Raw genomic sequence first — 18,327 nt, 5'->3', positions numbered from 1 at the left:
AGGCATCCCGAGGCCGGGGCTGCCGGCCAGCTGTAGTCCAGCTGCAAGAGGATGCGAACCCTCAGGACTGCCAGGCTGATTTTGGCCCCTCTGACCACCCGCAGTGGGCCAAGAGCTTCAGGAGCTCCTGCCAGCACTGCAGCACGCTTCGTGCCTGTCAGCCATCCAAGCAGCTGAGCGTGTAGCTGCAGGATTCAGGTTTGGGACAGGGACCGTGGCTGGCACAGAGGAAGTTGCTCGTTGCCATGCCCCAGGTTGAGTTATCTGGAAGGGTTGTAGTCCAATTGTGGCAACGCTGTGTTTGCACTGGATTTATTTTTCTTTCCATCATTGCATGGTGGTGGTTGTTATCGGTGAGTACTTGAGCAAAGCGCCAAGCTAACGGTGCAGAACTGTACATGAGGGAAGGAGGGACTGTTCCCGGCCCCTGCTGGCAGCTCTCCTGCCTGGGACTGGATAACTCCCTATAGAATGGCCTGCAGGCATTAAAAGTCATTTAACTTCTTTTTTTTTACTGTATTTATCTAACCTTTTTCCTGTAGCTATCCACTCGATTCAGTAATTCACTGTACTGCTGCAGCGAACTCCCTGAGACTGGCCGGTACGCTGGGGAAGCGTTACCTTGTTATTACATCTTCTGGGCTCCTTCTTCCTCCTGCCACTAATACTGGAACTGATTTTTGGCAAATCTTGTGTTTGTCTGTTTTTATCTTCCCAACTTCAAGTTTAAAAAAAAAAAATTGTACCACACTCAGTTCATTTATTAAAACGTTATGATGAGACATTTTTTAACATAATTATATTTCTCCATGGTCATGTTAATGCTCCTTTCCTTTATGGGCATTTGGATTAATGGCTCTGCTATAAGTTATATTTGTTTGTGATTTAATATGAATTTGTATGCTGTAATGTCAGTGAGAATTGGAGATTCCACTGTATGTAGACACAATACAAGCAACTAAAATGATCCTTTTTATGAAAAGCTTCCAATCTAAAGAAACAGTAATGGTGAAATTATAATGTAACAGTGCTAATTAAAAATAGTAGAAAAAACATTTCATCTCCTGCTCATTAGCCTCCTATATCTCTACAAAAGGCTTGACAAAGTTATCTAAATAAGGGCCATGGAGGAAAACTCCCATTTTACATGGGTTTAAGATGAGCTTCTTGGGAGCAGTGTAGCATTGAGAGCATGGCATGGCTGCTGTGATATCATTTATGCTCTATTTTGAAATAGTAATCTGAATTTATATTAGGGCTCAGATAGCTGCCAAATCCAGTATATGAAGATACATAATATATTTTCTTTTCAGGGTGAATTGCTTCAGTTACGTTATTCTGAGTTATTGTTCAGCCCTATGCCTGCATGTTGAGTATATGTTTGTAGTGCGTATAAAACTTCTTATGGCCTGACTCTGATTTCATTGACATGGTTGTTAATTCATTAACTTCAGTGGAGTTGTTTCTGATTTATTTTGTCAGGAGTGAGAACAGAATCAGGCCTTAAATCTTAAAATTAAAAAGTTAAACTGTAAAAAAATTGTGAAATAAAATACTGCACTGTTAAGTAGTATTTCAGATGAGACTAAAATAATAATAAAAAATCGTAGTTAATAGAAAACCAGAAATCAAGTATCTATACGGAAAGAGAAAACTACAGATTTTTAGTCTACAGTGAAATAACAGAATTTGATTTAAATATTATTTTGAATATATGCTCTTGTAATGGTGCCAAGTTATCAAGCAAAATTGTTGTATTTTTGCCTGGCTATTGCATTTAAAAATGAAGCCAGATTCACATCTCTCAGTTGATGTTTATCAAGGGTTCTTGTAATCTCCAATTATATTAGCAGATATATTTTGCAAGTAAATGTATAGTTGAAATTTATATATTAGTGTTTTATTTGGGTGAAAATCTAATTATTCCATTGGTTATAGATCATATTAGTTCATTAAAATTAGCTGTTTGAATACGTTTTTTTTTACTAGAATCGAAATGATTTTAAAAGTTCAGGAAGTTAGCATCTCTAGTACTGAGCTGGGAAAGAAGCAGAGACAAAGAATAAGCTCGTACAACCAAGTAATCAAACGCTGACATTTTCATGTGGATCTATGAAAAACACATGTAAAAGTCTTTATGCAGTAACACTTGCAGTGACCTGGGAGATAAAGTGATACGGGAATTTACCATCTCTCTGTAAAACATTTCCCCTTTTATTTTCGAGTGATGTATGGTTCAGTTACACGTATGTGTCTGTTTTTTTCAGCTGACTGCCATGGCTTTAGGAACGTCTTGGTGAAGGTTTACTTGCACCCATCTCCCCGTTTGTGGTCGCTTTGCTCTAGCATTAGCTGGGGAAGGGCTGGAAGATCTGGATGGGAGGAAGATGGTAATTAGTCGTGGCCAAACTGTGACTGGGAAGTAAACTTTATTCTCTGGGGACTGCTTTGTCAGAAAACCTTAGGTTAGCTCCTGAAGCCTAATTGACTTAGCATTATTTACAGATTTATATCAATTAGTCCCTCAGTGGATAGCAGTGTCCTATTGTAATTCTGACAGTTTTTCTCAGAAGGCCACTTCACGTAGCCCATCTTACGCAAGCAGGTGCCAGAAAAGCACTGAGTGAAAATTAGAGGATCTGCAATCAAAAATGCTGGTTTATATGGTTCTAATCTGGAATTGCCATAATGGAAAAAGGAGTTGTGAACACCTGTGTATGAATGGACTTGTTCCACAGTTAACAGGAGATTTATGGTGGAAGAAATCACTACAGAACAGCAAGTGGTAGAGATTGTGTTTTTATTTTAATACGAGAGCCAAGTCTTGCATTAGGACATTGTTGAATCTAGTGCAGAAAATAAACGACCCCCGAGGGACAGTGTAGCATTCTGTTAGATTGAAGGGCCTTTAATAATCCCATAGTCTAATAGCAGTTCAGATAGAGAATGCATGAGAACTTATCTTCTGCTTTCACAATAATGCGTGTACGGTAACAAGAAACAGTTATGATGTGTTGGCACCATAGCTTTTAGCAGATGACTTTTTAAATTAAAAGATAAGTTTGCTGAGTGACTTTCTGGAATTTATTTAATGAAGGCCCATAAAATATGATATCTGTTTACAACTGGATTAGCAGCGCTGTGCTCAACTACCAGTCTTTACTCTAGACAAGAAGTATGGAGCAAATCTGAAATCTTCTTTCATTCCTGGAATGTTCAAACTCATTTTGGAAAAGCATAAATTTAACTTCTACATCTGTCTGTCTTTAGTCTTGGTAAACAGTTTGGGTTTTTGCAGGTTCCATGTTGTCTTGTCCTGCAAACTATAGGCTGTAAGTCAGATGTGTACAGAAACATTGCAAAAAATCCCCCGTGTTCAAATTTTTCAAGTTTGGCTTCCTCCGACTAGCAGTAAGCAACAGCAAATGTGTTAGTATCACATTTTTTTCCCTTTCCCTTGGAAAAGTCAATATATAGATTAACTTAAGTTACTTATTTTTCTGCACAGGAGATGTTTGTGGATGGGGCTAATTTTTGATTGAATTATATCTACTGTATTTGTATTCTGTAGTTAATAGGTGTTTTTAGGGTGTGTGGGGTGAGAGTAAGTTCTTCCTGAAATAACTTCTTTTTTGGAAACAGGTAGTGGCAAGTTTACCCAGGACTTGCTAAACTGTAAGTGTATTTGAGCCTGGGCTACAGCTCTCTCTAAACAAACAGTTCATGGTACTTGTAAGCAGACAACTTTGGTGTGTAAACGTACACTAGATGGCAGTTTTGTCATATCTTCCAAGTTCAAATAGCTCTGTAGTAGAACAGGAAAGGCCATCAGTGTTTAGTCTGCACTCACGGGGTCCCTGCATGACCAATGTGGACCCCATGGACTTCCTGGAACATGTGTTAGCAATTTAGCAGCAGACATTTATTTCTTTGTTTTACTGCTTGGCTCTTTGAGAAAGTGTTGGTACTCAGTTATGGGCTGTCTGGATCATGTCAGAGGCCATGGGGATCAAGTCCATGTGACAGGCCAGACTGAGGAAGGATGAAGTTGGAGGAGGTGAGGAAAGTGACCCCTTACTTCAACAGCAACAAGTCACTGCCTGTCTGTGGACTGTGGCCAAAAGCCTGGGCGTTTTAAGCCTAATACAGCTGAACAAACAAAACACTTTGCCCATTTGGCTTTTTCATATTTCATCAACAGTAGTTCAATCAACGTCTTTTCTGTTTCCTAAGAAGAGGTTCTTATTCTTTATCTTTTTTTTTCTCCCCCCTTCTGTTTTAGCCCCATCCAGACGAGGTGACCTTGAAATCCTTGGCTACTGCATGCTGCAATGGTTATGTGGGAAACTACCCTGGGAGCAGAACCTGAAGGACCCCGTAGCTGTCCAGACTGCGAAAACAAAGTAAAACTAAACACACACGTACACATGCACGTACCACCCCAGAGCCCTACAACATCCTCATCACTTAAAACAGGTCTGAAAAGGACAATTTACATCCTGTAGAGTATCACCTTACAAGAGAGCTAAAACAATTTTCCTGAATAGGGAGGTGTTAGAAGCAGTTAAAGACGTGAACTCCATATGCATATAGACCCTCTCGCACATTTTTACGTATGTACTGCTGCAGAGATACGATAAACTCAGCTGCAGAGTCCAGTCATTTTGTCTGCTAGGTATTTTTTCAATACTCTTTTTAAATCACAGGTTTGTGAACAAGTGTGTGCCTTACTGCATATGCGGAAGGATGTTGTAGGTTTCCATTGAAGTTCTTGGGTGCTATGTAGAGACTGTGGTACAAAAGTCTCTTGGAAGTTTTCTTTCACATGTGTATTGAATGTATTTAACTTGCTATTTCATACCTGGTTTTTAGATGTTTTTATGTAGATTTTTAATGTTATACAAGCCTACTGGCGTTACAAACATTTAAATACCAAAATACTAAAGAATTTGCTTAAAATCTTTTCTTTTTCCCAGCATGACTCATTAGAGCTTACTAAAGCAACAGAGTGTATTAGTGTTTTCCTTCACTGTTTTCACAGTTGGGACTTGAGAGAGTTAATTGTATGTGGTACAGCATTGCCTGTAGAAGGCTATACAGAAGAGTAGTTATCCATAAATGTAACATCACAATTGGAGAAGGCAGCAAACTTTTAAGTAGGGCAAGTCACAACAGAGGTACACAATAGGGATAGCTGATCCACAGAAATCAATCTGCAAATTCAGTGTGGCATCGGCTCTCAACAGAGAAAAAGGTTAGCCTGCAGACTGTGCATAATACAGATTGCATCTGTAAATGTTGACATCGTATGTTATATTTAATATTTCTTCTTTAGAACTTCTGATCATTACACAACCCCCTGCAAAGTAACACTTATACAATGCAATGTTAAATCAATTTAATCAATCAAGCTGCTTCACTAATTCTTCCCGTGCAATTAACCCTTCAATTGCTAGCATTTTCAGGATGCCAGGCAAACATGCTTAGGAGGAAATGTACAGAAAATGATAGATTAGATTTAGCAGTATCATCCTTTTAGTTTAATGAATTAAGTTCCTTGGTATCAGGTAATGTTCCCCTTTAACTTATCTATTTTTGAGTGCTTGTGCTGTTTTTAAAGGCCGGAAATAGTCATCACCATGCAGGTGTTTACCTGGTGACTTATAAGTACGTTACCAGCACAGGCAGATCACTTCTGAGCACACCAGTCTTTTGCTATGAGTCTGTGTGATTAGGATGAAGATGGGGCTAGGCCTGGAAGGGCCTAGCATTTGGAAAGCAGGAGTAAGAGCAGAACCTCAAATTCTGCTGTCCGCTGGTGGTCTCATCCCTCCCTAACAGGTTCTTAAGTCTTTGCTACCAGTACCTGGGGCGATGAGGCCGCTGTGCATGGGTAAGGGGGTATTTAAGGACTGCTGGTGTACTTGAGATCAGAAATGTTCATGCCACAATTGGAGGGGAGTCTCCATTTGAATTAGAATTTAAGCTAAATAAAAGGAAAATGTGTACATTTAAATATTTAATTCCCCAAATTGAAAACCCTCCTTCTGATGTTAAAGAACAGCGCCTGGTGTGACTAAAGGTCCATCTAGCCTTGGATCCTGGTTTGAAAGATTGTCAGGAGTGCAAGGTCTTAAAAAGAAAAGAAAAGAAAATACTTTTTTAATGAACTGTGTAATTTTTTTGTTATTTGAGATTACTTGTGTTTTTTGCATAAGAAAACAAAGTGACTGCAGTGTGAAGTTGTGCATTCCAAGTAGCTATACATTAAATAATCCCATTCCTCTTTCCATTTGTTACAAAATGCCAAGCCTACAGAGATAACTTCACGGGGTGGGACTCACAGCCCTGACCTTGACAGCATCCCTCCATTACCACAGAAGCAGGTCTTGGACCAAGGCGTGCTTGGTGGATTCCATCCTTCAGACTTGTGTTGGCAGAACTTGGCTGAAGTTCGGGTCTCAGGGAAGCTGTTGCATGCCAAACCAATTAATTTGAAATGGCTGGCTAACCAGATTACGGAACTGAAGATTATTAGCCTATGTACCCCAATTTATGCATTTGAGAACATATCCTGTTCCTCGTTGGTGGACCTTTATGACTCCTTAAAACAAAACAAAACAAAGGATCCTTTAACAGCATTAGCAGCTAGGCTGCACTAATAGATTTCACTCAGAGCAAGGGGGCTGGTGCATTTGCAAGCTCCTTCAGGTGCTAGGAAATTGGGATACATGCCTGCTCAAAATGATCGCTGGTATTACTTCACCCATCTTTTAGGGTGTGATTCATTCTGAGCTCCAATTCTCTTTGCTATCTCTGTTTTTGGATAGACAGAAAGTAGATCTGTGCCCTTGCCTTTTATTTTTTATTTTATTTTATTTTATTTTAATTTTGCACAGGACTCACAGAGGTTTATCTTCCCTCTCCCTCTCTCTGTCCCTGCCTTGCCTGCTTGTAATTTTGACAGCCATCACCCAGCTGCCTATGAACCTATATGGCAGAAAGAATCTGATGTTAAATTACTACTAGGCAGACCAGAACTGCTTCTTAAATTTCAAAACACAAATATTAATCATTAAGCTGAAATCAGAACAAGCTATTTCAGTTCAAAGGAATTTCTTTTCTCTCTCTAGAAAGCTTAAAACATCTGTGAAGGAAAACTTAATGTTAAAAGCGCAGTCTTAGCTGCAGGCCAGGTCTTGCTGAAATCAGCAGTCTCTAAAGAGTTAAAAATATAGCTGGTAAGGGGAGATCTTGTTTTAAAAGCAGAACTGTGAATCATTAGCTATCCCGGAGGTCCACTCCCTTTGGAATTGAGACTTGCTGTCTACCTAAATCCCAAATGAAGAATCACCTGCTCCAAAACCACATTAAATTGTTGCACTCTCATGTTGTTTCAGACTTATGGATGAGCTCCCAGATTCAGTTATGGAATGGAATTCTTCTGGAAGCAGCTGTAGTAAGTGTGCTTACAGTGTCTACCATATAGCTTTTCAGTCTGTTACAAAAAACACCTAAATGTCTTACTGTATTTGGGGGAAGCAGAAGAAAAATAAAAGTAACACAAATTTAACCAACTCTCGAATTTCAATTATTAAACTTCCTTGCTATGCTTTGCACCTTTAGGCAGATGTGTTCAGATGAGTCACAGTGCTACCAGTCTCTAATCTTAGGACAAACCGAGAGTATCTGAGTCAGCAGCACCTGACTTTCCTATCGTGCAGCTCAGTTCTGTCGAGCCTAGAAATCAAACTCGGGGCTCAGCTTCTCCTTTCCTTTTTTGCTCCCAAAGTCCTTTGATGTCCTGTCCACATCCTTACTCTCCTCCCCTAAGCTTCCCTCTCTTTCCTCTGTCTTCCTGTGTTTACTTGCTGAGTTAGTTAAATTCTGAGGAGAAGGTAGCTGTGACTTCTTTCCTGCACATGGAAGAGACCAGGGTGAGGTTTCCACTATTAGCAGCTTTTTACGAGGTTCGGATGTGTCCCTTGCCAGATTCAGGAATGCAGGTTTGGTAATGAGCATTAAAAGCTGAGGGACGAGGGAATTAGTAAAGAAATCTCTACAATGCTCAAGGATATGTTCTGTATTAAATAGGGTATTAAGATAACAAATAGTACAAAATATATGTAATTCATGAATGGAGGCATTTGGAGCAGTTTTGCTTTATCCTGTTTGTGTAAAATCTGGCACTACAGTGGAAGTTCTCTGGATCCATATATGTGCAGCATAAGAATTCAGTCTGCTGTATCTGTATTTAGCTGATAACAGGGTAGTTATGTAATACTCATTGTTAGATTGTATGTCAGACTCATTAATTTAGGGTGTAATTTAATTGAACTAACAATTCTGACTTCAGTGGAAGTGGATCATGCCCTTCATGTACAAGCTTATTATACTTTAAGCATTTTTAACCTGAAGGCTTGTTTACTGCAGGGGCAGAAAGTAAATTTCTGGATGAGTTGAATGCTGGTCACTCTACAATAAATGATTCTTGATGCTTAATGATATTTAATGATTAAGGATACTTAATGCTTTTATTGCAGGAACTTCTGTTGCTGCTTTCCTGCATTATCCCATAAGCAAGTACTAAGTAGATAATACAGGCACTGTGGGCTAAATTTTCAGCCCTCATGAGCGGCAGTACAAAAATCATAATCAGTCTCATCTGTGATGCATGCGATAGAGTGACATAAGAGATCTCAGCCACATGAAATCCAGGGTGTCAGGAAGCAGTAACTATCCTAGAACAGAAGGAACTGTCTACAAAAGTTTTATTGCGTCATATTTTGAGTTTGAAAAAGCAAATGAAGGCATGGTTTGTCTTGTTATATGTCTCTTTGGTGAAATACACAAGTAGTACAGGGAAAATCCCTTTTTGTTTAGGGAAAACACCACATTTCTGTCAAAGGTCAGGAGCTATTTAGGTTTATTCATTTATTTTCATAACATTTCTGTATTTGAATGATTGGAATGCAGGGCATATTACATAAAATATATTCATGATGTACATACGTATTTAGTAAATGTTTACTTCTGGGATTTTACCAGATGCTAATATCTGGTGGAGCACTTCACTTTTAGGATACGCTTGGGTCTTCAACTGAAATAAAAGTTTGACAACCTGCCCCCCCCCCACGTTTTCCTAATAGCATTATTTCTGCACATTCAGTGGTTTCCTTGTTTCTAGAACCGCTCAATAGTGATAGCAAAATAATGCTGCTGTTAGACTGTATTAGTATGTAAACAAAACCACTATTTGTCGGAGTATTAGAAGTAAAAACAAAATTCTGCTATTCTCCAACGCATTGTAAGGATAATATCTATGCAGATTAAAACAGAGTTGTTGAGACTATTTAATTTTTAAAGTGGTATTATGATCCTTCAAATATAAACTGCTTCTATTTTATACAGAACTGTCCCGTATTTGTCAATGAAGTGTTTTGATTAATTATGTTTGGATAACTTTCAGTACCACACAAATTGCACATGCATAACAAGAGATAGCACTTAAGGGTTAGCTTGTTTATCCAAGTCTATCTTTTCCTTTTCTCATCTTGTAAAGACAAGATACTGTCAGCTCTGTTTTGAGTGTTGTCTTCAGCTGAAATTTTGTCATCTTGTTTGGCAGCATAGGATTGGCATCCAGTTTGGAATTAAATTCTTTTGAAGTTCTAGGTCTACACCAAGTGAAATTTACATTTGAAATACACTCCACAGGTGAACTATCCAAGTTTTTGGCATGTGTTTATGGCTTAGCTTATGATGAGAAGCCAAAGTATCAAGCGCTCAAGAAAATCTTGCTGGATGGATTAGAGTCAAGTGGAACTCACTACGATGGCCCTCTGGAATTTTCCACTGCAGGACGCGCACGAAATCGTTGTACTGCTGAAGCGTCAAAAGTAAGTAAGAGAGTTCTGGGATTATTTCCGAAATTGTTGCCTTTTCTTTTGTAGAAGAGGAAATAGTTTAATATTGCAAAATGAGACTGACACAACATTTCTTATTGCCTTAAATACATAGTGTTTGTTAATTCCTGTTTCCCCTGGCTTTGCTAAAAAGTGGGATGTCAACCCTTAAGGAGGAAGAACTGTCATGAGTCCTTTTGACCTACGGCCTCTCACTTCAAAGTAGTAGGTCTGTGGAGAATGATTTACTTTCAGGATAATGGGGAAGCCAAGGACTTTGTTCACCAACATCTTGAAGTAAAGCCTGAATGCCAGTTTTTTCCTTCTTTCCAGATTAAAAGCAAAGTTACCTTTATTAGTGAAAGCATTTAATTCATTTTCTTACTTTCAAGCTGTTCTTTGTCATTTGCTTTTATACTCCTGCAGCCACTAATGTGGAGGAGGTATTATTCTGGGATTTAACTGCGTTATTGGTATGCAGTGATACACTAACGTGGAATTTGAAAACTGACAGCTATCGTGTTACGTTTTCCTTTTGTACTTTTAAGTCTGAAGCTACATGGTTAATAACACCGTGTTTTAATAAGTGGAAATTGAGGTAATTAGCAGTCTTACTGGACTTGCTGTGAAATGTCAGTCCTGGCATACCTCTGCCTTGAAACTACCCGTATGCAAAAGCCTCGTTTCTGTCTCTGATGCGTGTGCAATAAGGCAGGGTCAGGGTACCATTCATTTTTAATATTTCTGGTGAACTTTGGACCATCACAAGTGTACGTGAGCCAAGAATGCAGGATGCAAACTAATGTGACTGATAGGCTGCGAGATGAATGGTGATTCAAGTATCAGTGCACAGATGGTTCTGATTTGCTGAGTTTTGTAGCTGCTGCAACTGAAGACATAAAATATCCTTCTAGTCATAAATTAGCTCTTTGGAAGCAAAACCTTGGCACCAGAGCTTTACAACCTTCAATTAGTAGGGAAAGAAGTATTTGAATGACTGTGGTATTGACATCTGTAGGCCTGCATAGTAATCATTCCTAATAGAAGAGAATATCTGTTTGAGGGGGTTTTGCATGGCTAATTAACCACCAGTGAGAATATGTAATTTTTTCATGATCTCCTGATTGTCACCTTTCTCTCATGATACAATTACATTTTATTGTAGCAAGTGCCTCACAAACCAATTGTCAGCACTATTTACGTATTACGGAAGGCAGGACAAAAGTTCATGTTTAATAAAAAGGCACTGGGTTTTGATCTTGGTAATTACAGATACTTATTTTAGCAATTTTATTGACTTTTCTGTTTTTACCACTTTTGTCTTTTAACAAAACCAAAAGCTATTTCCGTGACAGAAGTTCCCTTGCTATCTATGATGGTGACCATGTTGTCCTCCCTAATTTCAGGTGATTTTTTTTCTCCAGTTTGTACTGTTTTCTGAACTTAATTGAAATATCAGGTAGCTGTTAACTGATCTCCAGTGGATCTGGTTGGATCTCTGGTGCACATATCTTTGATTTCTTAGGGTTGGATACTGGATAGTAAATCTGTTTTCTTCTCATTGCCTGGTCTAAGACTTGTTCAGCATGGTGGCATAAAAAATAAAAACCTCTGGACTGTAAAAGCTGCTGTAGCACTTACTGTTTGCAAGTGCACAACCCTACTGAAAAATCCATGAACGTGGAGTGTCACTTACTAGCACTCTGGTGCTGTAGGCTTAAGCAGAATTGTTTCTTGTGGCCAACGAGACTCGGGAGAGAGTCTGCATATTGCTAGATCTTGACACCTATCATCACATTTTCAGAGAACTGTTTATGTTGACTGTCTTACTTTTTGGAATAATAAGAATGCTAGTGCTGTTCCAGTGATCACCTATTTTTTTTCCTCGAGTATGTTTCTTCAGCCAGCTGTGCTGCTTACATGGAAAAGTTTCCCCTAACAGTCACTGCAAAACAGCTGCAGAAAGGAAATTTCTAGGGTTATTCAAAGGACTTAAAGGGCACTTAAATACAAGTAGAGAGAGCAGGTAACTGAACTTTCTCTGAATTTATTGCTATTTTTAGAAAATCCAATATTCAATCTGTGGCTATTGACTTTGGAGAGTATTCAAGGCCTGGTGCACTTAGGTGCTACAGTTCTGACACTGTTCGATGCAGGCAGGCACTTCCCACTGTAGCTCTTCGTGACGCTGTCTGTAGTTATTCTAGTTCTGACTCCTTTCATCTCACACCTCTGTGTTCTCTTTCCACCTCTCCTTTTTTCACCAGATATTCCTCCTATTAAAAAGGCAACCTAAAAATAGGGGGAGTCGCTACAAACCAACCCCTGGCTCCTCCCTTCTTGCTTACGAGCAGAATCTGACTCTAGACAACCTGTCTGATTCCACTTGTACCTGTTTGGTGTGGGAAAAGAGGTGATCTTGGGTTAATCCCCTTTTGAGGACCAGTAACCACCCATAAGTACCAGCAAGGAGATCCTGTAACACCAGCTCTCCTTGAAGATGATGTGAGAAGGACTTGCTACAGAATTGAATTTTAAGACGTAGCTCCCTGTATAGTACATGAAATTTGTCTTAGAATGACATAAAAGGCGTAACAGTGGCCACATCCTAGCACTTTGTTTCAGTTACATATCAAAAAGATGATAAAATACTAATTAGGTTAATTCTCAAATTTTTTTACCACAGTTTTTGGCACTGGATAAATACTCTCAGCTTTCTCACCTACAGTGAAAGTGCTAGGATCAGGGCCAAATGAAGTATGGTAAGACCAGCTGACTAGTTGCTAGATTCCGTAAATTTCATATTAAAGAAAATAATTACAATACCAACTTGTCACTTTATTAGTAATGGAAGATGGTAATTTTTAGGCATACAATAAATATTTTCAGAAGTGCTATAAGTCCTCTTTTGAAAGTAATTTTGTAATTTAAAGTATGTGTACATTGTAGGGATAGCAGAGTTAGCTGTCAACAAGATTAGCAGTTCTTACATGATGCAGTATGGTGCCACGATGCAGAGAAAACAGCTTGGGCACCCAAACCCAGCTAACTGTCAATGTGGCTCTGAGCCTTGCCTATATAATTCCATTTCTCAAGGCTCTGGACAGTGTTATGTCCTGAGGTAGACTGACTGAAACTAGCTTGAGTTGGCATTCAGAACAGATACACCTTTCTGTTTCTAAACATTAATAATTTTCACAGAACAGAACTATGGATTTGTTCTCAAAAGGTGTTTTGGATTCAGCTCTATGAAGTGCCTACTGACACTTTCAATGCTATTTGGGTTGTGCAATTTCTATCTTCTAAATGTATTTAATTTGCAGTAAGAAAAATAAGCCTATTATTTCTTTTCTAGCTGCTATATTGAGATACAGCTGCTGCACAGAGGACCATATGCAAACATTACAGTTACAGAATTATTAGTGTGCCAGAAGTACCAAAGGCATGTGGCATACAGCCTGTGTTTTGGCTACATTTGTCTTCCAAGTTACAAAAGCCAAAAACACATCATTTGATACCCAGCGCTTAGAGCAGCACTACGAAAAACTTGCTTTAACTCAAGCAACTATTCACCATGTATTCCCAATTACATTTCAGAAGCCTGTAGAAGAATATAAGACTTCACTCTTAAATTAGATTACCTGGGCCAACAGACTTACTGATTATCTTTTAGACAGTTTTGCATTTGACTCAATCCAGTGATATGAAATGCGTTCAGCAATACTTAATGATACAAACAGTGACTTACTGGCCTCATTCCCAATAAAGGTTATTAATGAATATTTTGAAAGGTATAGCTCGAGTTTATTATTACGTAGCATACTTCCCAAATACAGCATAGCTCTAACTTTGTACTGCTTGAAAAAGACATTTATTGATAACTAAAATGCTGAAAACAATTCTTTTGAGAAAGATAAAAGCTTACTCTCACTCCGTGTTCTCAGGACTGAAGTGAAGTTAGAACAGTTATCTTTTTAAAATACTGAGGGATTTTTTACTAAGCAAAAGTGTTGACTGTTCATCAGCAGGTTTGCTTACCAAAGCCTGTACCAAAACCAGTTCAACAGAAGCAAAAAAAGATGGAAGGTGAGGAATACATGCGCCCAAACAAGGCCTGTACTGCGGTAACAGGCAGACAACTCCCAGATGAAGAAAAGCCAAGTAACTTACACCGGATGCTTCCACAACCAGAGCCTCAGCAGGTGAGGATTTTGGCATGGCTGTAAATGCATGGTATCTTCTGGGAGTTCATGTGCTCTGTTAGCTCAATGTCCAGCTCTTGGGAAGGGCAGAGGAGAAGAGTGCTTGAAAAAAGTCAAGCATTAAGTCCCAAACCAGCAGAAGCTGGCATATGCCTAATGGCTTGTATTATTCGAAGCATGGAACTTGGAAGCTTCTTATGTAGCCCAGGTAGTAAGTGCAGTCAAGGTGCTATCCTTACCTGTTTCCAACCTGGCAGGTTCAAATATCAGAATAGTACCTGTAATAATGGTGAATCCTGCTGATTATTTTTCAGCATACAAAATTACTGTCTGTCCATCAACAGGTTCACTTACCAAAGCCTTCGTGGAAACCAGTGCAAAAGAAGCAAAACAAGATGAAAGAGGAAGACTCCAACTATCCAAGCAGGCCCCAAGCTCGGATAACACACAGGCAATTCCAGGCTGAGGAGAAGCCAATTAAATTGAACAGCACAATTCAGGAGCCTGACCCACAAAAGGTGAGTTTTTTGGTTTTACCTTTGAAGAAGTGTGGCACACGGGGAAAGAAGGTTCAGCTTTATTAAAATAGAGTTTAAAAAACAAACAAACAAAACCACCAGCACACACAAACCCCAAACTAAGTGTATGCAAACTTGATGTTTGCCACAAGCACTAGAAGTTTGTGTGTGGTTGCTTGGTCACACTGTTGCCAAATTAACACTCAATTTTTTTCTATAGCTTTGTAGTAAAGCACTGGAATATTGTGCATGCCCAACAGATAAAAGTGTTGGGAAACATCAATCTCCTTTTTCGTTCCTGTTGTTTTCTTGGTAGAAACTGTCTTTAGTAGTTACCTTTTTACATAGTAGAAAACTTGATAGCAGTCTTAATTGAGTTCCTAAATTCTGACTTTTTAATCTGAGGATTTTAGAAGCTAACTAACTCACCTCAAATATTATTAGTAACTACTGCATGAAAGTATTGAATGAATTCCTACAGAATGAAAAATATTAATCAAGGTTTTAGTAAAAAATAATGCAAAATAAGGTACATCTTAGTGAACATAGTGCTCCTTCATTTTCTACAGAGCTTGAGTTTATCTTAGCAAATTCAGATGTTTGTTTGTTTCATATAGAAAAACTGTTGAATGAAGACAAGTTCTAATAAGCACAAAAATGCAACTTTTAATATAGCTTTATTATTAATACAAAATTCTTTGCTTCAAGCAGTCTGCTGATCACTGCCTGGAGACTCCAGTACAAGTTAGGAGAGTGAAGCAGAAAAAGCACAGCTGTACCTGAGAGCATCAGGCAGTAAAGTGGTGAGCAGAACAATTTCTGGAGATGTCTTGGCTAGTAGCAAGGTAGTCAGATTCTGAAAAGTCTCTGGAGTTTTGACACAGTAACACTGTTTCTGTGAAGATATTCTGAGTGCTACTTCATAGTTCTTAAGTGCAAAATTTTAAAAAATGTTAAGGAAAAAAGGTGGCATTCCCCCCATTTATTTTCCTCCTATATAATTTGTTTAAATGCTACTTTTACTCCTTAAGAAAGTTGCAGATGCAGAAATAGAGGCACATTTGGCTTTCCAGCATTACATAGGGAAAAAAAAAAAGAGCTGGTGTCCTTGTAACTTCTCCTGTTCATTTGAACAGCAAGCACACTGCATGGATTGTAGCTCTTGACACTGGAGCGTAATGTGGGGATTTGTGTTTCCATCCTCTTTATGGGAGGAAGAAAAAATACATTTTACAGAAATGGAATTGATCACAGGTCTTGCATTTTATATTATTATTTGCATTTTGATTTAGCCTTTCTAAAAGCAAAGCCACTGTTCCAGTATGATTAATAATGCTTCATCTATGTAGAATAGTTAAAATGGATGTCCTATAACATTTAAGAGACTTAAATGAGAAACTGGAGATGGGAAAAAAAAAGGGCAGGATTGTTAGTCTCATATTGCAGACCTCCTCTTAATTTCTTTCATGTAATTTTGGGGATTGGTACAGGAGAACTGTATTTTATAGTAGTAAAGTTATGAAAATTCAGGAGGATACTTCATGCACAAAGGGGAAAAAAACTAATGGCTAATGCAGGAGCTGAAGTAATGAGAGTGTATGTCTGTCAAGTGTTCTCCAGAGAGCAATTCCAAGCAGTTTGGTTAGGCACCCACCTGGAGGAGTTAACTGCAGGCACCTTGCTCTGGCCTAGATGCTTGGATGGGATGGCCACCCTGCTCTTAATAGTAGCAGATGATGCAGGTAAAGGTCTGAATACAGAACTTGCAGGGAAAGTTGTTTCCCCGTTTTATCTTTTAAGGGAAGTACATTCAGGAAAACATCAGGTAGCTGCTGGGATAATGAGAAGATGATGAGAAAGATTGAGTGGGTTTGCTTTGTAAGATGCTGCTGGAAAGCCCTTACAGTTTAGGTATAAACCAAAAGGAGAACCAGTTCTGTGCCACAAGGGGAACACCTGAATGAGAGGAGTAGGACAAAAAGAGTAGGATGCTTGTGAGAGACAGGACATCTGGTAAACTGGGAAAGAGAGAATGTGAAAGACGAGCAATGTCTACAAAAGAATATGGAAACAACAAAAAGCAGAGAAGAAAAAACTTAGAGCTACTGTTATGTTGGACATCATAGTATCTGTCTATCAAATGGCGCCCATTTTTTCACGTCTGTCACTAATTTGAAAGAGGAATAAGGCAGCTGATAATGAAGACATGAAATTTCGAATAGAAAAATACAAATTAGTCACCAAGAAAGCTATATTGCTATAGTTGAAATTAAGCAGGATGTATTCTCAAAAAATAATATATTGTGAATGAGATCATGGAAAGGAAACCAAAGGTAGACATTTTTCAGACACAGTGGAAAATAAAGGTAAATTTAAAGTTTTGGATTCGTGACAAAACAAACAGTAGTGTTTGTGGATTTATTTCAGAGATGAAAATCAAAAAGGTAAGCTAAAGATGCCATTGCTTCTGTAGACCTAAAAATCCAACCACCCTACCCAACTGCAGCAAAGAACATGCTAATAGGATATTTATGCCATCTATCATAAATCAGGAGAAGTTTAGCTTCACTCTAAAATGCAAAAAGTTACACAAGTTGAAACAGCAAATCAAATTTCAGAGAATTGTCTAGGTTTCCAGTCTTTATTAACAGGAACACTGTAAAGACACTGTTAATATACTAACATTTTTGGGAAAATAGATATAGAAGATTTTCAGCTGTTCACTTCATTAAGAGAGTCTCTATCTCTTTAAATGGTGTTTAATCATGCTTCATGTTACACACTTAATATACATCTGCAAATTCAAATGTTAAGACTTTGTCAGAATTGCATTGCTTTCTCCAGAATAATTTAAATACCCAGATCTTTGGCATCTTTGTTTTTTTATCTGATTCACATCTCATTCACTCAAATACCAAGGTTGTAATTAATTTTTTTTCCTGCAGAAAGACGCAGGAAGAGAATTACCACCACTCTACCCCCAAGCAACATTCTCAGAATCCAGAAAGAACAATCAAGATCAACTGTTAACTACAGATCATCCAGTATCATTGCAAGAACCTGGTCTTTCTATATCCACTATATTTAGACTTGCATTTACTGAAGAAAGATACCACTACAGTATAGCTATACTTGCACTTCTGTTTCTAATATTGCTTTCTTTGTCTTTTACTTGATGTCACTGTTTCATTGTCTTCTGTTTAAGTGCAGCAGTGTTCCCATCATGCTGTTTTTCTCAAAGTTTCTTCATGGAAGATTTCAGTGTCAGGGGCTTGGAAAATAGATTTTTAAAAGAATTATGTAAATACATATCTTTTAAAAGTAAGTTATCTTAAACTTTCCAAATCTGCACTGAATAGAGTTCCATATGCACTAAAATATTTTTGGGATGTTTTGTACTATGAATGTTGGGATTCATTTTTTTGGAAATTAATTCTTTGCTACAGCAACATTAAAAGAAGTATCATTAAAGATAACACCGTGGTATTTGATTATTCTAACACTAGTATGTTGCTAACGTACTAGTTATCATAACATCTTTTTGCTCTTTCTGAAGATCTTCAGTTAAATACCAATGCGTTAACTGCATGGGAGTCTAAACTATTCTCTCTTTACCTCGCTGAGCAAAGGGAAGATAAAAGCTACAAAATGTATTTCACAAAAGCCTTTTTACAGTGCCTTGATTTTATCAAAGCTACCATA

At 38.2% G+C, this 18,327-nt stretch overlaps 2 protein-coding genes across 5 annotated transcripts in view; one reads left to right on the top strand and one right to left on the bottom strand.

Annotated features, from left to right (window-relative positions):
* Window positions 1-17,801, top strand: part of VRK2 (VRK serine/threonine kinase 2) — a 46,962-nt gene extending 29,161 nt beyond the window's left edge. Inside the window, exons 9-15 of one of the 3 annotated variants that reach the window (XM_035552910.2) lie at window positions 4,283-4,403; window positions 7,401-7,459; window positions 9,718-9,899; window positions 13,931-14,107; window positions 14,452-14,625; window positions 15,337-15,428; window positions 17,571-17,718. In XM_035552910.2, the coding sequence (XP_035408803.1) occupies window positions 4,283-4,403; window positions 7,401-7,459; window positions 9,718-9,899; window positions 13,931-14,107; window positions 14,452-14,625; window positions 15,337-15,408 (785 nt within the window). In that variant the 3' untranslated portion in view covers window positions 15,409-15,428; window positions 17,571-17,718. Of the gene's footprint in view, window positions 1-4,282; window positions 4,404-7,400; window positions 7,460-9,717; window positions 9,900-13,930; window positions 14,108-14,451; window positions 14,626-15,336; window positions 15,429-17,570 lie in introns of all 3 variants that reach the window. The other 2 variants (XM_035552909.2, XM_035552908.2) reach the window with 2 other exon arrangements.
* The window catches only part of FANCL (FA complementation group L), a 29,353-nt gene continuing 28,773 nt past the window's right edge, over window positions 17,748-18,327 (bottom strand). For both annotated transcript variants that reach the window (XM_035552913.2, XM_035552914.2), the window contains exon 14: window positions 17,748-17,896. In XM_035552913.2, coding sequence (XP_035408806.1) covers window positions 17,861-17,896 — 36 coding nt within the window. In that variant the 3' untranslated portion in view covers window positions 17,748-17,860. The remainder of the gene's footprint in view (window positions 17,897-18,327) is intronic.

The sequence above is a fragment of the Cygnus atratus genome, chromosome 3 (genome assembly GCF_013377495.2).
Source record: "Cygnus atratus isolate AKBS03 ecotype Queensland, Australia chromosome 3, CAtr_DNAZoo_HiC_assembly, whole genome shotgun sequence".
In the NCBI taxonomy this organism is placed as follows: domain Eukaryota; kingdom Metazoa; phylum Chordata; class Aves; order Anseriformes; family Anatidae; genus Cygnus; species Cygnus atratus.
The sequence above is the reverse complement of the archived record's forward strand: the minus strand, read 5'-3'. Positions and strand labels throughout refer to the sequence as shown.